Source organism: Marmota marmota, unplaced genomic scaffold, assembly GCF_001458135.2.
Source record: "Marmota marmota marmota unplaced genomic scaffold, marMar, whole genome shotgun sequence".
NCBI classification, from domain to species: Eukaryota; Metazoa; Chordata; class Mammalia; order Rodentia; family Sciuridae; genus Marmota; species Marmota marmota.
In genome coordinates this window covers 23,733,521-23,754,280 of record NW_026000240.1, presented here as the reverse complement: position 1 = coordinate 23,754,280, position 20,760 = coordinate 23,733,521, and the positions used below count along the sequence as shown (strand labels likewise).

Below are 20,760 nucleotides of genomic sequence, written 5' to 3'. Positions count from 1 at the left end.
CCTGGGTCACACCAGGGAAGGCCTCCTGGTGTATCCTGGGTACTTTCTGTCTCTCTCTGGTCCAGGAAGTATAACTGGGTCAATGTCAGACCAAGGACATAGCATCTCAAGAGCAGATCCCTCTTCCCCAACACCATCTCCTGGACCATCTTACAGGTGAGCCAGATGAGACCCAGAGAAGCAATGTGATCTGACTTATGCCTACCAGTTAGCAAGTGGTGAACCTGGAATTTGAATCCAGTTCTCTCAACTCTGGGCCTGTTTTACTCCCCAGTAGCCTCTGTCCTGCCCACATAATGCTCACATGCCCCTTTGCTCTAAGAATGGTCTCTGTTTATACATGTGTGCACATCATTTCTCTAAAAAGCCCACGAGTGCTCTCAGCACTGGAGGAGAATGTGTCTTGAATATTCAGCATATGGCAAGGCATTAGCTACAGGACTTGCTTGCTCGTTGGGGTTCAAGGCATAAATAACCACCAATGGAGAAAAAAGAGATATCCTCATGTCCTTCGAGTTTTAATGTAGAGAAACAGTTATGAGAAACATTAACACAGCTGAAGGGGTGAGATGCATTAATTTCACAACGTGTTTTGCTCTTTAAGAAGTTAGCTCTTTGGGCTCCATGGGGAATCTTGAACTCACATAGACGCACCCCACTGTTTGAAAAGAGGAAATAGCCATTCCAAGTGGCTCCGAGTCTCCACTGGGAAGGGTGGGTGGAAACACATAATGGAGAGGTGGGGAGGCGAGAATCTGACTACAGCAATGTGGGGTGTTTAAACCGGGAATAAAAAGAAGAGAAGAACAACACTGCTCAGAGTTCAGTGAGCAAATGGATCAATGGATCCAGATAAAACACAGATTCTGGTTCAGGTCTGGGTGGGACTCGGGATTCTGTAATTCTGTAATTCTTTTTTTTTTTTTTTTTTTGGTACCTGGGATTGAACCCAGGGTGATTTACCTCTTGAGTCACATCCCCAGCCCTTTTTATTTTTTATTTTGAGACAAGTTCTCACTAAGTTGCTTAGGACCTTGCTAAGTTGCTGAGGCTGGCCTGCAACTTGCCACCCTCCTCCCTCAGCCTCCTGAGTCACTGCTCACAGGCGTGCCTGAATTCTGTATTTCTAATAAGCTCCACACAGTGCTGCTGCTTCTGGTTCATGCACCACACTTTCAAGCACGGAGGGCGTTGTCATGGGGCCAAAGATTGAGAGAAATGGTGGTGTTTTATTCCTTTCCTCTACAGTCAGTGTGTCTTTTGACTGTGGGTGAGTTCCTTAATGCCAGACAGGACTAAAGGCAAGTGGGAAACCTTCTGGGGAAATCAGCCAACTTCCCAGCACAATGACCATTTATTATTATTATTATTATTATTATTATTATTATTATTATCATCATCATCATCATCATATAAGAGTTCACCTGTTAGATGATGTTTCCTTGCATGAAACATTTTCATTTCATTTTCATGAAAATGTTTATTTCTCCCTGAAATAAACATGTGGCTCTGGATCCCTGGAGACCAGTCATCCTGGTTGGAGTCAATGGCATCCATGTTTTGGGTTAGTGGATCTGGTCCAGCAGAGGCTCTGTCTGCAGTCTGGCCGTTCCCAGAATGCCTACTCACCTTCTGGTCTCCTCCAACAGGGGAAATCTGTGCATTCAAGATCCATGGCCAGGAGCTGCCCTTTGAGGCCGTGGTGCTCAACAAGACATCTGGGGAGGGCCGCCTCCGAGCCAAGAGCCCCATTGACTGTGAGCTGCAGAAGGAGTACACGTTCATCATCCAGGCCTACGACTGCGGTGCCGGGCCCCGGGAGACGGCCTGGAAGAAGTCACACAAGTGAGTGGCACCACGTCCCGCCCTGTCCCTCTGGCCTCCATTCACTCGGTTCAGGGCCTGCTCCTTAGATCTGCTTATACACAGGTAGCACCGGGGCCCTGCCCTGCTCATCTGCTCTGCAGTTCCCCAGCCCCTGCAGGCATTTGCACAAGCTGCTTCCTGGTCCAGGGCCATTCTACCTGCTCTCCTCCATGGGAAGTTACGCCTAGGCCACCTTCAGGATGGAGCTCAGAGTCACTTCTTCCAGAAAGTGGTCCCCAAGGCAGCCCCTGCCTGCAGAACTGGTCAGGGCTTTCCTCTGGGTTTCTGCAGTGCACAGTCCTCTCCGTCCTGGGGGCTCCTCTGTTCTCTCCCTTATGGATTTTGGCTCCGAGTAAGAGAGGTCCAGTCGGTACTGCCCGGGGGAGTGAAGGAATGGATGAAAGAGGCAGAGAAAGGGGAGAAGAGGAAGAGGAAGCCCTTTGGCTGCAATTGGGTAACCGAGAAGGACAAAGAACAGCGAGGAGTCTGGGGTGTTTTCATCAAGGTGAGGACAGATAGAGGGTCCCCTGGGGGAGGACAGAAGACTCAGCCGTGAATGGCCGCCTTGCTTCTGTTGCTCTGTCCACTTTGGCTTCTGCTGAGTCAGTGCCCCAGGGAGGGACGGGAGGACGGTGTGATTCTCTCTGACCACCAGCCCTTTTTCCCAATGTGCCGTCCAGGGCCGTGGTCCATATCCAGGTGAAGGACGTCAATGAGTTTGCTCCCACCTTCAAAGAGCCAGCCTACAAGGCCATCGTGACGGAGGGCAAGATCTATGACAGCATCCTGCAGGTGGAGGCCATCGACGAGGACTGCTCCCCCCAGTACAGCCAGATCTGCAACTACGAAATTGTCACGACAGATGTGCCTTTTGCCATTGACAGAAATGGTGAGTGTCCTGGGACGACCCCCGTAGCGTCAGGAAAACAAATCCACCATCCCCACTCTGCAGGTCAGCGGGACCCTGAATATATACCTGACACTGATGCTTCCCCTGAGATCCTCCATGTAGGTTTTGTGACCCAGAACTCAGGCCTGAACTCAAAGAAATGAGCCTTATACAAACTGCAGTCCTTCCAAGGGGAGAATAAACCCTTAGAAACCTCAGAAACCTGCTCACTGAATAGTCTGTAGAACTCAGTGTCACATATGGACACTGAAGAGGGTCAGTTTCCTGGTAGAATTTTCCAATCATCACTCAGACGTCAGATGTGCCACCAGGTGGCCATGAGGTTCCTATTTGACAAGTTGTGACCTGATTCCCCCACCACAACCTGCTCCTTGTAAAAGAGAAACTGGGGATTTGAACCACCTCCCAAGCCAGAGATCCATTCCAGATTCCTTAAAGCTCTTGCCAGTATCTGTTTTGAGAAATTCAACCCCAATGGGAACTTCAATCCCAGACTGAACTGAACTGAAAACATTCCCATAAAGACATTTGGATATTTCTCCATAATCATCAATACGAAACTCATGGTAATGCAAACAACACAGCCAGACGCCTAATCAACTCAGCCCACTTTGGCTATGATTTTCAATACTTTGATTATAATCAAACAGGAATATTTGACAAGTGTATTATTTAATTATTGGCGTGAATGTGTGAGTGTCTGCATATTATCTCTGTTTCAAATAACACTTATGTACCACACAAAGATGCAGAAGTTGCAAGATCTGACCTTCACACACTCTATTTGCTTACTGACTTCTAGGAATGGTGCCGGACACTTGGAATAAAGACAGAGAGGAACTCGAAACAGAGGAGAAAAACATGAAGCAGTTGTTTTATATTTTGGTGTGCGTGTATGTGTAGGGGGGACAGGCCACAGGGAGTAGTTCTAACAAGCTCCACTAATTAAACCTTTCTTCTTAGTCTTGCACCAAGTATTTCTTCCTTTATTTCCTTATGCACTGATCTTGTGCCCTGGACTATTAGGCCTGACCACAGGGAGCTTACCATCTAGTGAAAAAAAAAAAAAAAACCCTGGAAATTGGGGGCATCAAGGCTGAAATTCATGCACCAACCCTGCCATGAACCAGAGTTGGGTAAAAAACTTAGCCATGCTTCTCTTGGTTACCAATGTCTAGAGAGGAATGCCATCAGTCACCTGCTTACAAGTCTCAACATCAAGGCCTGGGAGAAACTCACTGTCAGGCAGAACCTGCCACCTGAGAACCAGAGCAGATTCCACAGGAGATGCCAGCTGTATTACGCTTTGGGTTGCTGTGACCAAAGCCTGGTAAGAATAATTTTAGAGGAGGAAAAGTTTATTTGGCACCCACGGTTTCAGAGGTCTCGGTTCATAGTGGGTTGACGCCATTGGTCTTGGCCAAAGGTGAGGCAGAACACCATGATAGAAGAGTGTGAGGAGGTAGGCAGCTCAGGAGGTGACATCATCAAATCTTGCATTGTCTCACTCATGGGGGACACCTAATATCTAAACCATAACGGAAGCCAAGAAGATGCCCTCATTTCTAACCTTCCTCCCCTGAGAAATCTCAGCAGAGACAATCCATGCCTCTTTGTGGGGTTGTGAGGCTTCATTAGATTATTTCAGTCGACGATGATTTGTCTTGGAAGACAAAATAATATTCAGAAGACAGAAAAAAAATGGTATTGAGATAGCTTCCTTACAAAAGGCTAAAAGTCACAGGAGTGACAGCTGCACATCTGGACATCACCAGATGCTAATGGTCCAGGGCACAAGATCAGTGCATAAGGAATTAAAGGAGGAAATAGTTGGTGAAGGACTAAGAAGAAAGGTTTAATTAGTAGAGCTTGTTAGAACTGCTCCCTGTGGCCTGTCCCCACCACACACACACATGCACACCAAAATATAAAACAACCACTTCGTGTTTTTCTCCTCTGGGCTTCTGTCCCCTGGGATCACTTGTGCTGTCTCTCCCTGTGAAAGCTTGGGAATCTGGGGAGTGAGAGATCGATGGTGAAGAGCAAGATCAGACAAGAGCAGGTATCTGTGATCAGTGGTCAAGCTCCACTTGGCCTCCTGCCCTTGTTCTGGAGAGCCAGAGCCCAATGAGAGATGAGATGCAAATTCTTTCATCTGAGGGTAAACTGCCCCAGTCCTGAAGATAATTACTCACCTTGATGAGCCATTTTGCTAACATATGCCAATTTATTTCCCTGGCTGTCTCATTAAAAGTGAGTAATGGGCCTTTGCCAGGCCTCTGCCTCCAACTTTGGTTTACCGCATAAGATAAAGGGGAGAGGGTGGGCACTCCTGGGGAGCATGGGCCCCCGACATTGAGGTTTACAAAAGCAGCTTTCCAAGTAATGAAGGTAGGACCTCGGGGCAGACACAGAAGCAGCATGCCTTCTAATGAGCTTCCCAGTTGGCCCTTCTCCGTCTCTTCCTTGGATGACCTTTCTCGGCTCCTTGAAGAAGTTCTTTGCTTCCATGCATATCAGGGAAAGTGCTGTTGAATTTCGGGTCTTCTCATTGAGTCCTAGACTTTCTACACCCTTTACCCCCTGGCTTCAGGTGGATGAATCCTGATCCCTTCAACCTGCCAGGCTCTTAGCTTTAGTGGAAAACAAGGGAGGCAGGGCAGCAAGAAAGACAGAAGATCCTATGTGGAGTCAGCCTGACCTGTCCATAACTGGAGACTCAGCCCCTTCCAACTAGAGGCCCTCAGCCTCCCTCCCTTTGAATTCCTCCCCTGAGAAATCTCAGCAGAGACAATCCCTGCCTCTTTGTGGGGGTTGTGAGGCTTCAAATAGAGGCAGTCGATGGGGATGATGTTTGCAGGGTCCTTGCTATAAATTGAGTGCTCAATCATGGCGCCATGATTATTATATATCTTCCTGCATGATTGGGATGTGAGATTTATTCACTCTCCATGGATTTCTGGACCGAGATTACAAACATGTAACTGAGTTGAGATATTGTCACAGTCTTGAAAGATTCTGGATTCATTTCAGATGGCATACAGGTCCCCATTGGTTGGCACTTGGCCAGTCTCTCTGAGATAGGCAGAGCCTGGATCCCTATTTCCATTGGACAAATGGAAAACCTGAGTCCTAGAGTGTGAAGAACTCTAGCTAATACCTCTTCACACTGGTAGCAGGGTTGGGGCTGGAACCCAAGTCCCCTGAGTGTTTGTCCCCAGGCCTTCTCACAAAATTACTGACCCTCAATGATAATGCACAGTACTGTGTGATGGTAGTGGTGTTTAAGTTCATAAACACAAAGTGTGGAATGAGGTCAGCAAGATGGCAGACTAGGATACCCCAGCTTCATTCCCTCCACAAAGAATGAGTGGGACAACTATCCGTAAATAACAATAGTTCTCAGGAGTCCAATGAAGAAGTAAAGCAACACACTAGGAAAAAATTGAGAATAACTACACTCCCCAAAATGGATAGGCACAACAGTTTTATTTTACCTGTATCATCCCATCCCCCAGGCCATTAAGCTGAAGCATGGAGAGGGAACTTCCCAGGTCATGAATTCCTCTCACAGAGCAAAGGGGGATAGGTGAACAACCAGCTTCCCCAACCTTTCAGGACCCTCCCCAAATGACCCACTTTAGTGCCACACTAATCACTGGGTAGAGCAGCATGGCTTTGCTGTCTGGAGATAGCTAGAAACAAATTATTTGGGCAAGAGCTATCGCAATCAGCAAGGTGGCAGGAGCCATCATGGCCCTAGTGGCCTGCTTTATGTAGGAGCCCAGTAGCCTTCCCTGTTATCACCTCAAAAGTTCTGTAGCCACCTCTCACCCCCTATAGCTTTCCTTGCCAAGGACCTCATGGTGTTTGCCACTGTGGACCTCAGCAGTCTGCTCTGCAGAGGTAGTTTTTGCCACGAAGGCAAACAGCAACCAGCAGAACTGCAGCAGATACTCTCTGCTTCCGCCACCAAGGACCCAGAGTTTTTCACTTTTGCAATTTCCAGTTGCTTAAGCCACCACCTCTTTTCTTCCTCTCTCAGAGTTATCTCTGCTGCTGCTGCCGCTACCATGAGAACCCAACCCAGACAACAGCATAGCTACTGGGTGTGTCCAAAAATGGCCTGTGTCCCCATGGCAGACACAGACCTCACCACCATATTTGCTGCACCTATGTCTGATCCCTTAGCCATGTGCCTGCAAGCAGCTAGCCTCAGCTCTTATTGCTGTGTCTCACAGCTAAGCATGTGCCTGCAGGTGGCCTATGCAGCCATGTGCTTTCTTGCCACTTGTCCTGGTCCCTGTGGCTGTACACATGTAAGCAACCTGCCCTCTCATCACCTGCCCCCACCACCATGCATACATACACAGCTGGCCACTGCAGTAATGCATATGCCCACTGTTAGCTCTGCTTGCTGCAGATATACATCTTCATGGAGCCACCATTCCCTATCATGGACACCCATTGGCTATTGTGCCTGCAGCTGGTCCTAGCAGCTACACACATGCACACAAGACCCATCACTCCATCATGTGCCATTAACACCATGTTTGTTGCATGAAACAAATGTGATACATGAAATCTTATGCATCCACACTGCCAGTTGGAGTCTGCAGTTGTGCACATAGCAACTGGCCTAATCCCCGTTGCTGGTACCCACCACCAGTGGTTGCCTGAAGCTGGTCCCTACACCTTCACATGTGCACTTCCAGCCTTAACTCCTATACCTTTGCACATGTACACTACCAGTACTCATATGCCCACAATTAGCCCTGCTCAAGCCTTGCCAACATGCACATACCTGCACCCAGATACACACACACCACTGACCTCATAGTCACACCCCTCTACACACACACACACACACATACACACACACAGTAGTAATCCCTTGACACTCTAGCCAGGGTCACTATTGAGAATACCAATAGCCCTCTCAGTCATCATAGACCTCCCACGGCCCTTGACACATGAAGGATGAGGTTATTACTGATATTGCAGATTACAGTTTCCTGAACCAGTAAGACACTGTGACTACCCTTTCAAACCTGGAGCCTCCACACACTAGGTACTAGGCATGGTGTCACAGTGCTCTGAGTGTTTCCTCTCAACCCACTCAGGTGAAGGTCTTTCCTTGCTCTACACAAGACTACAAGAATAATGAAAGATCAGGGAAACATGGCACAATCAAGGGAACACAATAAACTGCTTATAAACAACCCCAACAATCAGAGGAGCTACTGATTGCCTCAAGTTAAGAAATGATTGCATTAAAAAGAAGCTCAGTATACTACAAAAGAACACAGATAAGCAAATCAGAATATAATACAAAAACTAAATCAGGAAGATAATACAAAAACTAAGCAAGAATTTCAACAAAAAGACAGAAAACTAAAAAGAATCAGATTTTGAAGCTGAAAAATACAATGACTGAGTTAAAAATTCAATAGAGATTTTCAACAGCAGACTCAATCAAACTAAAGAAAGAATAAGCAAACTCAAAAATAGGTCATTCAAAATTGTCAAGTCAGAATACAAAAAAGAAAAGAAGAATGGAAAAAAATGAAAAAAGCCTACAGGATTTATGAAACAGCATCAAGAGAATTAGCATTTGCATTATGAAGAATTTAGCTGGAAAAGGGAGAAAGTGGTAAAATGCTTACTTACAGAAATAATGGATGAAAAATGCCCAAAGTTTTGGCAATATATGGATATTCAGGTACATGAATCTCAAAAATCTCTATAGTCAACTCAAAGAAATTGACTCCACCAAGATACATTATAATCAAAGGGTTAAATGCTGGGAGTATAGATAAGTGGTAGAGTGCATATTTTGCATACATGAGACACTGGGTTCAGTCCCCAGCTACAACAAATAAATAAAACAAACAATAAATAAAACAATTAATAAAAGAATTGTGAAAGCAGCAAGAGAAAAGCATATCATACATGGGATCCTTAGTGAAGCCATCAGTGGATTCATCAGCAGAGACCTTACAAACCAGGGGACAATGGGCTGATACATTCAAAGTGACAAAACAAAAACACTACCAAGCAAGAATACATTACCTGAAAAAAAAAACTGTCCTTTAAAAATGACACAGAGATAAAAGACTTTCTCAGACAAAAATTGAGGTGGTCCATCACTACTAGACCTGTCTTATAAGAAATGTTATAGGGAATTCTTCAAGCTAAAACAAAAGCAGGCTGATTAATATGGAAACATGAAAACATTTGAATGTGCAAAGCTCACCAGTAAAGAAAAGTATGCATCAAATTTAGAATATTCTAATCCTGCAATGGTGGTATAATAAACCACTTTAAAATCTGTTTTAAATATCGAAACACAAAAGCGTTAAGAATGATTATATCCAAAATAACTTGTTAATGGATGCACAAGGTAGAAGCATACAAAGCGTGACACCCAAAACACAAAATTGGGAGGGGGAAAAGTTTAGCATTTTTAATGTATATTTAAGTTATCAGCCTACAATAGACTGACTCAACTAAAGACTTATTCAACTTTTATGTAAGCCCATGTTAACCATAAAGCAAATACCTGTAATAGGTACATTAAAGAGAAAGAGAAAGGAATCAAAACATACCACTACATAAAATCATCATATTACAAAGGAATAAAGAGGGAAAGAAAGGACTCAAGGATTGGAACAATATATATTATCAAAGTGTCCAAACTATCCAAAGCAATATACAGATTCAATGCTATCCCTATCAAAATTGCAATAAAAGCCTTCACAATTGTTAGAAAAAGCAATCCTAAGATTTCTATACATCCACAAAAGACCCCAGGCAATAATAGCAATCTTAAGCAAGAAGAGCAAAGATAAAGCCATCACACTTCCTGATTTCAAACTATATTGTAAAACTCTCATCATCAAAGCAGCATGTTGCTGTCATAGAAAACAGAACAGAGAACCCAGGAAACAATAAACTCGCACATACATAGCTAGCTAATTTTTGACAAAGGTATCAAGAATATGCAATGATCAAAGGATAGACTTGTGAATAAATGGTGCTAGGAAAACCTGGATAAAAAAGGAAGGAAGGAAGGAAGGAAGGAAGGAAGGAAGGAAGGAAGGAAGGAAGGAATTGTACTCTTACTCTATACAAAATCAATTCAAATGAATTAAAGATTTAAACATAAGTCCTATGATCTTAAAGTTCCTAGAATAAAACCTAGGAACGTTCCATAACATTGGTCTTGGTAATCATTTTTACCAATCATTTTGACATGAATAGGATAGGCAACAAAAGCAAACATAAAAATGTGGAACTCTATCAAATTAAAAAGTTTTGCACTGCAAAAGAAAAAAAAATCCAACAAAATAAAAGACAACCTACAGAACAAAGAGAATATTTCTAAGCCATATACACAATAAGTTATCCAAAATAGACAAGACAGATACAACTCAACAGCAGAATAGCAATCTAATTTAAAAAAGGGCAAAAAACCTGAATGGGTGTTTTTCCAAGGAAGAGATAAAATGGCCAATGGGTACAACAAGAGATGCTCAATATCATTAATCATCAGTGAAACACAGATCAAAGCCTCAGTGTGAATCCCCTCAGCATGATTAGGATGGTTCTTGCCAAACATCAACCCAGCAAGCCCTGAAGAGGAGATGGATGTATGAGTTGGTGGGACTGTCAAACTGGTCCAGCCACTAGACACCAATATGGAAGTTCCTCAGCACATTCACAACAGAGCTACCATATAATCCAGCAAATCACACTCCTGGGCATATAACCACAGGAAACAAAGTTACTGTCTTGAAGACATTCCCATAATATTACAGCTTAATTCACAACAGCCCAGACATGGAAACATCCAAAATATCCATTGATGGATAAATGGATATAAAAAAATGTGGGATACACACACACACACACAATATTATTCAGCCCTAAAAAGAGAAGGAAACCATATCATTTGTAACAACCTGAATGAATAGACAGTAGAATGGTGGTTACCAGGGACTTGAGGGTGGGGAAAAAATGGAGGACATTGGTTAAAGGCTGCAAATATGCCATTAGAAGATGATTAAGTGCTTGGGACCTAACGTAGAGCATGGTTGCAGATCCTCATCCATAAAATGGGACTAAGTCCTGCACCTGATGCCATTGCTACCTCAACTAATGCACACACAGGTGCTAGCTAGGATGTCTGGCTAAGCCACTGGCTGGAGTATGATAGAGGCTGACAGGAGAGGATGCCCAGGGACCAGGTGACAGATGCTCTACTTCTCAAGCCAATGTTTGCTCTCATTGGGCTCTTTGTCAGAAGACTGCCCCAGGGAGTCTGGGACTCTGTGGTTTCTGAGCAGAGTGTGTCCTCAAATCTGTGTATTCTTTAAGTCAGTGAAAATGCTTCTTTGCCACCTGAGTAGAATAGCAATGCAAGCCCTGTGTGGGGAACTTGGAAAGCACACAGGAGGGTGGAGAGGAAGTTCATCACCATCCTCCTGCCAAAGAGAACCGCTGACAACAGTTTCCCATATTTCCAGTACTTTCCTATGATATGGAAATAAAATTAAGAGCCCACTATCCTTGCTTATTTTTGTCTTCTGATTTTCACTTAAAATCTGACGGCAGGTACTTTCCCATCCTTACAGATATTTAATAATCACTATCTCAGTGCTGAACAAAGCTCCATCTTAGGTGTAGAAGACTCTTACACTCCGCTACCTATCAGACCATTATTCAATATGTAAGTAACACTTAGATGAACATATATGCACTTATATCTGCAGTTTTATCAATTTTCCCAGGATCTGTTTTTAGATGAGGGAGTCCATGTAGAAAGATAAGAGCAATTTCAAAGTGATAGGCTTGGGTTACCAAAGAGCTTTCCAGAAGGGTAATTCCCATTTTAACTCCACTGGAAGGAAGACAAAGTTCTCTCTCTCTCTCTTTCTCTCTCTCTCTCTCTCTCTCAGTACAGGGGATTGAACCCAGGGGCATTGAACCACTGAGCCACATCCCCAACCCTTATTATATTTTATTTAAAGACAGGGTCTCACTGAGTTGCCCAGAGCCTTGCTGAGTTGCTGAGGCTGGCTTTAAACTTGCAATCCTCCTGCCTCAGCCTCCTGAGCCTCTAGGATTACAGGTGTGCAACACTTCTCTCTTTATTCCCCCACCCACTTGCCCTGAGAGTAAAAGCAACCTTCATTAATATCTAAGTCTGGGACTAATAGTTCTGTAAGGATTTGCTTCCCAGGTACCTTTGGACCTGGAGAAACAAGCCCAGGTACTGCATCTCCCCTGAGTTTCCTGTGAGCTCAGGTCTCCTGAGAAGAGGACAGTCAGTAGGAAAATTCATCCAAATGTTAGGGAAACACACACAATTGCAACAGAAGCCAAGTGGAGGGCGTATTCTGTGCTTTCAAAAGATCTTAGTTGTGCGTCTGAGCCAAAGGTGACCTCCTCCCACACAGGGATGGGCCTCAAGACTGTGCCCTTATTTTTGAGCTAATGCTTCAAATTCTTGTGCTTTGAAACCCATTTTTCCAATGCATGAAGTTAGTACTGGCAGAGAAAGTCAATTAGTTTCTCAGACAGTTTCATTAAGACTTGTTACAGAAGTGGAGTCGAGACAAATTGAGTCAAGGATTCGGCTTGTGTGTTTATTTTTCGACCACAATCAATAGTGTTTGGTCTGCTTAATGTCACATCGACTGGGGACCCCGTGCCTTCCTCTTCTAAGAGAACCGTTTAACTTTAAGGAAAGAGAAACTTAAAAACTTTCTGTTCCAAATTCCATCTGATGTTGTGGAAACAGACTTTTTTGGTGGTTATATGAAAGTGCTTCCCCCCGACAGAACCCTCCCCCTGATGACAATAACGACACAAGCCAGTTTGTTAACAGAATGTATCAGGAGTGTTACCAACCAAATACTGAGTGGTCCAAGGCCCATGCAGGCTCTCAGGACTGAGAAGAAAATAAACATTTCAGGGGAAATGAAGGCAATTTTGAATGCCAGATAAAAAGCCAGAAACCCATCATATCCATTTTTAATTCACAGATTTAATGAATTTATTAAATTAAATGCTCCTTCAAATCAATAGATGCAGTTGCATTTTTAGAAACAGTCTGGAGCAGATGAATCATTCTGATTCTTAGTTCAGTGTAACAATGACTTTGTCTTCCCTCCTTGACATTAGCCACCCCCTAGCTCCCCAGCCTGATTGTCCCCGCAGGTGCAAGACCAGCCTGTGACCCAGCCCTGAGCACTCTCAATGACACTAGGTGATTGATGGATAAGCTTTTCCAGTCTTTAAAACATTATTTTACTTTTCTAATTTTTCAACCTTTTTCGTTTGTTCTTTTTAGATACACATGACAGTAAGAGTGGATTTTGATATATTATAGCTACATGGATTAGAACTTATTCTCATCAGGATCCCATTCTTGTGGTTGTGCATGATGTGGAGTTTCACTGATGGTGTACTCATACATGAACATAGGAAAGTTATGTCAGATTCCTTCCTATTCAATATTTTTTTGTCTTAATTCCATGTTGTCTCAATTCATGTGAATAATATACATCCATCAGAATGGAAGAAACTCAGGTAACTTTCCTATGGTTTTAATAAGACACAAAAATCTACCTTAGTCAGCCATTTTTTTGATGATTTGTTCCTTGGTCTGTTCTTTTAATTTCCATTTTCTTAATTTCACTTCTCATAAAAGATGATGATAACATTTCATGTCTAATTCGCTGTCAACTTCACCATCAAAAAATAAAATAGAAAAAATATTTTTAAAGCAAGAATGAAAGAAATTAGGCTCACCAAAGGAAGACTTTCATCTCTTGGAATTAAAAACTTTAAAGTGTTCAATGAGCTTTGGGTCGTTATTTGTTCTTTGGAACGAAAATTGTACTCCTGCAAAAATAGTCAATTAAAATTTTGCTCATTAATTAGCAAATATTTATTTATGAATCGTATCGTCAATCCCACAGGAACAAAAAACACACAAACGACTCCAAAAAAAAAATTGTTTGGTCTCTCTCTCATAAAAGAAAAATGTCTTCTTCCTCAGGGCAAAGAATCTGTTATTCTGTGTAGCTTTCAGAAGGGAGGTCACAGGTTTTTTTTATTGATTTTACTTCCTATTTGGTAGCAAAATAATGTGAGAAGAGGCAGTGAACATTCCTGGCGACAAGCCCAGATGTTCAGAAATATGTGTCAGCACATTTTCTGAATTCCATCTTTTTCCCAGAAATTTCATGGCAGATGGGCTCCCTCTGCCCTAGGTCAGAGATGCAGCCACGTGCGTGCGTGCACTGTGGGAGGGAGCTCTGAAGGCAAGTCAATTCTTACAAACCCAGGCCAGTGGAGTCCAGATGTGTGCTCAGAATTCCTGAGCAGCCCCACTGCATGGAGAGGTGGCTCCGGCCAGGGGTTCCTGGGAATCTACCACCACAGCATCAGCAGGCCACTGGTGGGAGCTCCTGTCTGGCCCCCATTTTTACAAAGAGGTGGGGGAAAAGGCTGGTATCGTTCTTATGAAGGTTGAAGGAATGGAGAAGGGATTTGGAAGAGTGCAGTGTTGTTAACTTGCCCTGAAATTATTTTGATCTTCACTCTTCAGGCAACATCAGGAACACTGAGAAGCTCAGCTACGACAAGCAACGCCAGTATGAGATCCTCGTGACGGCGTATGACTGTGGACAGAAGCCCGCTGCTCAGGACACCCTGGTGCAGGTGGACGTGAAGCCAGTTTGCAAGCCTGGCTGGCAAGGTGGGCCTGGTTTCATCAGTCCTGCTACCTGAAGGCATCTTAGCCTGGTATAAAGGGGGTACAGTCTGTGTCCTCGAATCATTATAACACAATGGAAGGAATGTTTTAAATGTGATGGTTTTGCTGCAAGAAATAGTTTGTTTTCACACTTCTTAGACGATTTATTATCCCCATTTTACAGCTGAGAATCTCAGAGGAAACTTGTCTGAGGTTGATGCTCCCTTTCTCAAACCTGATGACATTTCCAAAATAATAGTAATTATCCCACAGCGCTGACGAAGAATTGCCAGTGAGCCCACCTACTTGTTCCCCGGGGTGCTCAGCTGGGCTGGTGCACCTTAGATTTCTACCCCTGATGGATACCTTGGGAAGGTCGCCATGTTGCTTGCACTCAGATCATGGGTGGGGGTTGCAGGTGACAGCCTCTGAGTAGGTGGGTTTCTAAAAGGTTGACTCAGGGAATGGAGAAGCGATGGCTTTTGATGAAGTGGATTTTTGTGTCAATGTAGATCTTTTAGGGACAAAGACAGAGCGGGAATTCCAATTACCCTTAGGCTGTGGGCTCTGTCACTGACCTTAGGGTATGAAAAGAAGGCAAGGACAGCTGCTTAGGGGCATCTTGCAGAGAGCTGGGCAGCTCATGGTGTAAGGTCAGGCACTGGTGACCAAAAGGAGGCACATTAAAAGCAGCTGAACAAGGCTTTATTGAGCTTCGCTCCCAGGCGAGACCCTGCAGTCCAACAGAGTGGGTCCAGGGGAGTCGTACCCAGGCTCAGCTGGACTGGAATTTTATTGGGCTTGGGGCAGGAAGGAAGGGCTTAGGACAGGAAAGGGATGTTTTTAGGGTCCCCTGTCCTCCTGGGGCTGGTGAGGGATCTTTCTGAGCTCCATGTCCTTCCAGGACTAGTCAGGAGACCCCGCTGATGGACAGGTGGTTATCACTGCTTGTCTGGGTGCCTGATTGGTTGTTCTTTCACACGCATGGGTTACCTGGTGCTTTGTTCCCTTAGCCACCGCAAACCGGCCTAACACGCAGAATAATGATAACTCTCTTGGTGATAGGCCTGGTGCCTGAGCAGGGAGGTCAATGTCCATCTCTGTGTCCCTGTGTGGGTGCTTGAAGGGACATTTCTTCACGTGTTGGTGATGCTCCAGGCTTTTGTGTCTTCCTGGATGTGTCTTTAGGTCTCTGTCCCCTTTTATATTCTTTCTTCTCTTTTAGGCAGACCATGGCCAGGCCACCCTATAGGTCCCTGGTTAGACTTCCAGTGGCTGCCTTTTAGTCAGGCATTCATTCCCAGTCCCTTTTCTCAGGGCCACATGGGTCAGGTACAGCACAAGACACCTGAACCTCAGCTGCCTGAGTTCTGACTGGGCTTAAGGCACCAGACCTAAGGGCCCAAAAGGCAGGATTCTGTCACATTCATTTCTCAGGCTGAGCACAGTGATGTAAGCCTGGAATCCCAGCAACTCAGAAAGATTGCAAGTACAAGGCCAATCTCGGCAACTTAGTGAGACCCTGTCTAAAAATTAGAAAAATAAAAAGGATTGGGGATGTGGCTGAGTGGTGGAGTGCCCCTAGGTCCCATCTCCAGTACCAGAAAGAGAGGAAGGGAGGGAGGGAGAGAGAGAAGGAGGGAGGGAGGGAAGGAAGGGGAGGGGAGGGGAGGGGAAAGGGTCACTGAATGAGTGAACAAAAAACTATCTAAGTAAAGAACCCATCTTGTTTTATTTTTACATAAGGATCAGCAATATAGGCCTGGCCTTTCAAGAGAAGAGTCTAGAAAGAATCTATGCATTTCCAAAGGGTGGAATGTGCTCACAGTGGGATTTTAAATAGGAAAGGCAAAAAGCAAAGTCATATCTCGAGAATGATCCTAATGTTTTTTGGTCTTTAACAAATGAGGCGCCCACGGATTTGGGATTCCTTGTTTATACCTATATTTAAATGTAATCTTTACAGAGGTATGGACTTGCTAAATCTATGCAAATGTAATGTTAAGTCTACGCAAACAAAATCTTGGCCACGATGTCCAATTCTGTGTGAGGAACGTGCTGAGTGCCCACCCTGCAGTGCCCAGTGTGGTCAGCAGCTCCTGGAGGTCCAGGGTTATGCCATGGGCGGTTTTATCTCCAGGGCTCAGCACAGGACCAGACACAGCATGGGCACACGCAGTGCAGAGCAGATGAATGAATGGGCAGCAAAACCTTGGTGGAAAAATGTACCTTTTCCTGCCCAGGAGGCTGAGGCAGGAGGATCGTGAGTTCAAAACCAGCCTTAGCAATTTAGCGATGCATGCACTTGGTCATGGACAGGCCCTCCAGGGATTCTGACCTGTGTAGCAGTGGTCACGGTGCCTCCCTGCCTTAGGGGAGCTAGCCCACCCCCCCCAGCACCCTCATGAGCTCTTCCACTGCTTGGGCAGCCTTCACATCAACCTCCCATCCTGGGCCTATTACCTCCACCCTCCATCAGGGCTGCAGCTCTCAGAAGTGCACTCTTCTCCAGGAAAGAACTGACCACAGCTGGTCCCAGCCCTGTGTCTCCTGCCTGGCCCCTTCTCCCAGCTTCATAGGAGTAAACTGGGGCTGTGTGTCTGACTGGTTTCTTTGCTACCCTCAGGTAAGGCAGGCTGCCCTGCCTGTGAGAGGGAGTCAGGCGCCCCAGTCAGGCGTGCCTGGGGTAGACGAGGCTCCTGCTAAGTCACCTCAACTGGATGTCTCTGTCCCCTCGTACCGTCCATCTCCTGCCACCTGGAGGAAATAGAGCAGGCCCCAGGGGTCAGCTGGCTTCATGCTGCCCCTTTCAAAAGTCAGATTAATTATTGATCAGGAAAACCCAAGAGCTGGCTTAGGTTTCACTCCATGAAAGACATTGATTTCAAATCGTAGGGTGATGAGCACAGTAAGGTGCCCTGATTTGCTTACGGAAATAGAATTGTCAGGGTCTAGAAAATGGAACTGTGTCTGTCAGGGGATGGGACGGCCGTGGTGCTCCTGCAGGCTGATACCCAGAGCCCTGCCAGAGAGAGAGCCTGAAGAAGAGCTGCTTGTCGTCCCTCTGAGATGCCACCAGCACAGAACTGATGTTTCATTTTAACAGATAATCCTCACTTAAAATGTAAATGCCTCTTGCGTTAAGCCAGGGGCCAGCAAAGCGCAGCACACAGACAAATCTAGTCAACTCCTTGTTTTTGTATAACTGTGAGCTAAAAAAAAAGGAGACATTTTAAATGATTGAAAAAAAATCAAAAGAGGAATAATGCATGCACTTGAACTTGAATAATAAGAAATTCAAGTCTCAGTGTTCATAAGGTTCCCTGGAACACAGCCACGTGCCTTCCTTTACAGATTGCTTACAGTGCCCTGCAACAGAGAAGCTGAGTGGCCATGGCAGAGACCTCATGGCTCTCAAAGCCTAAATATTCGTCTTGGGACCCTTTACATGAAGCTCTTGATTGACACCTTAGCAAGAAGTAGTTTATTGGATGACATAGTGCAGCCTAGAAGCCTGTGACATCAAATGCACATATTTGAACAGAGACAAAGGAGTTATCTATAGATAATGAAAGCAAGGTTCCCTGAACAGAGAACAGGAGCAACCTGGGAGAGCAGCATTTCTAGTCCGTTCCACAGATAAGAGGAAGTTAGGCTAAAAAGACTAAGTGATGGCTCCAAATCTCAAGCTGTTAAATTACAAGGATGCAAGTCAAATTCTTCTCTGTCCATCACACTGGGACAGAAGACGAGAGAGGGGTTTGGGAGTTTCTAAGGGGCCACGTTACCAGCTTTGTAGAAAGCTGTGCCAGAATAACTGTTTGAGACCTGCGTCTGTCCTTAAGCCATGCATTTAACCCCTTGTTACTCCATCTATAAAGCGGTGCTGAGATTGGCCTCTGGGGAAAGCCAGAGCTCAACGCACCAGCTCCATCGTCCAGGAAGCAGCAACTGGAGCCCAGGATTCCGCTCCTGTCTCTGCTCCAACCAGTGCACATGTCCTTGATTAAGCTGGTCTGGCAATTCATTCAAAAATAAACCCATGCCTCCAGTCTTCCATCCCTGAACCGAGAGTTGCCTCTGGTTATCTCATGGGCCAGAGGAAACAAGGTGATCCCAAGGCTTGGGTGGTAAGCCTAAGACACAAAGATGATGTCCCCAACTGTGGCTCCTTACATCAGAGGAGGAAATCTCTACTTTCCCTCCAAATATAATTTAGTCTGAAAAATCACCCCCAACCACCCTTCCATTCAGGCTCTATTTGAGGGTCTCCAGCGGCTCGGATCCTGCATCCTGCAGCCTCTGCCCCCCCCTCCCCATGCTCTCCTTTTCTCCGAGGCCTCCCCTCTGGTTCCCCCTTATCTCCCAGGTCTTCATTCAGGATCCCATTTTCCAAGCAAAATGCCCCGAGCCCTGCCCTGGGAAAGTGGTGGAGCCCTGGAAGGTGAGGGGGTGCGGGGGCCAGGTAGAGACCTGTGAGGATGTGGCTGGGCTCCAACCTTTGCTCTATCATGATCTGGCCAGAGACTTGGCCAAAGCCATTTCTCTGGCTGTGCTTTGGTCTCCCCGACAGAGAATTAAGAATCGTACTCTTTGGAAAAACCATTTTGTGGGATTGTTAAGACCAAAAGAGGTTCTAGTGTAGAAGGACTTGGCAGAATTTAAATGATTATCAAGATTTTAATCACTCTGGCAATTGTCATAGCAGTATGACTATTGTCCCCATTGTCATAATGCAAGGGTGACAGTGGAGACAATAGGTGCTGCCATAGAAATGAATACTCGGGTAAATGCATAGAATTGCACAGGCTGTATGGCTTGAGATTGGGGCCCAAGGGAGTCGGTGGGGTAGGGTGGAACAGTCCTGGGGGTGGGGCAGGAACCCAGGTTCTGGTCCAGCTTGGCTCCACTGCTCGCTGCAAACTTGGCAAACTTATTCAGTCTGCCTTCAGCTTCCTTTAATGTAAACACAAAAATGTCTTCTTATTGGGGCTTGGAGGGAAGCCTACCAGGGGAGCACCGCATACAGAACCACACTCTGAGGCCCTGAGTGAATGGCAGCGCTTTTTTATTTTTTTTAAGTCTCTTTTATTTCAACTTTAAAACTCACAATGGAGCACTTTGCCACAAGCCGGAATGGGGACCTGAACTCCGCTGGCTGCAGTAGGGTGACCCTAAGCTCTGGTTTGCTCAAAGCCACCAGGGCAGTAGGCTGGCATGGGCCTCCAGGGACACTCCTCTGTGAATAACGACCTGTTTTGACATCCCTGACATAGCCGGTCATTAAGGTAGAACAGATGCCTTGTACAGGATGCTGATTCACCTCCTGGAAGGCGTCTCAGTGTGCTTAAAGACCTGCTGTAGAAAAGTGCCCATGTTAAGCCTGCTTCCTCCTGTCTCTCCTGTGCCTGGAGAGAAATGGGCCCCGGAGGATACCTGGGTCCAATTTCAGCCCTGAGTAGGAGCAGGGTGGGGACAGACTGCAGTGCACCCAAACAGTACTCAATAATGATGATGATGATGATGATGATAAACAATAATAATAATTACTGCTGTCTGAGCACTAACTATTTGTCAGGCCCCATGTCAGAGTTTTGCACACCCCTGTTTGCAAATATCTTCTTTACTCTCTGCCACACCCTGGAAGCTACTATTTTCCCATTTTATAGATGAGGACACTGAGGTTAAGACTCTTGCCACACAGCTGGTAATATCTGGGCTGGTCCCCTCTGTCTGCAGACATAGTGCTCCTGCCCACAGTGCATCACAGAGCAAAGGTGAGCTCTTGACATTTTTCAAGAGCATTGGAAGGAAGCTGTTTCAAGGGAAATTCTGCACTTAGAACCCTTCCTCACATTGTAAAGAAAATTTGTAATTGAACAAGGCAGCCTTGGGACACCGTGGCTTTCAGTGTGGTGGGGACCTGATTTCATCCAGGAGAGCAGAGCCATCCATCTCTCGGCCTTCTTAGATGACCTCTTGGGAACCCCAAGAGGTCAAGACTTACCCAAGAAAACATAGATTCAGAGAGAAGGACCATGGCTAGAATCAACTCCCCTAATGACAACCGTAGGCTCTACTTATCTCTCTGTGCCACATCTCATCTCTCAGAGCCACACAGTCAGCTGACTCCATCATCCTCTGACAGCTCTCTTAACTACGCATCTCTACAAATGAACTAAACAGATGCTTCTCGAAAGAAGAAATACAAATGGCC

At 45.3% G+C, this 20,760-nt stretch overlaps 1 protein-coding gene across 1 annotated transcript in view; it reads left to right on the top strand.

The window, feature by feature from the left end:
• The window catches only part of Clstn2 (calsyntenin 2), a 346,124-nt gene that overhangs the window by 211,615 nt on the left and 113,749 nt on the right, over positions 1-20,760 (top strand). Inside the window, exons 3-5 of the mRNA XM_048794510.1 lie at positions 1,650-1,845; positions 2,547-2,755; positions 14,397-14,546. Coding sequence (XP_048650467.1) covers positions 1,650-1,845; positions 2,547-2,755; positions 14,397-14,546 — 555 coding nt within the window. The remainder of the gene's footprint in view (positions 1-1,649; positions 1,846-2,546; positions 2,756-14,396; positions 14,547-20,760) is intronic.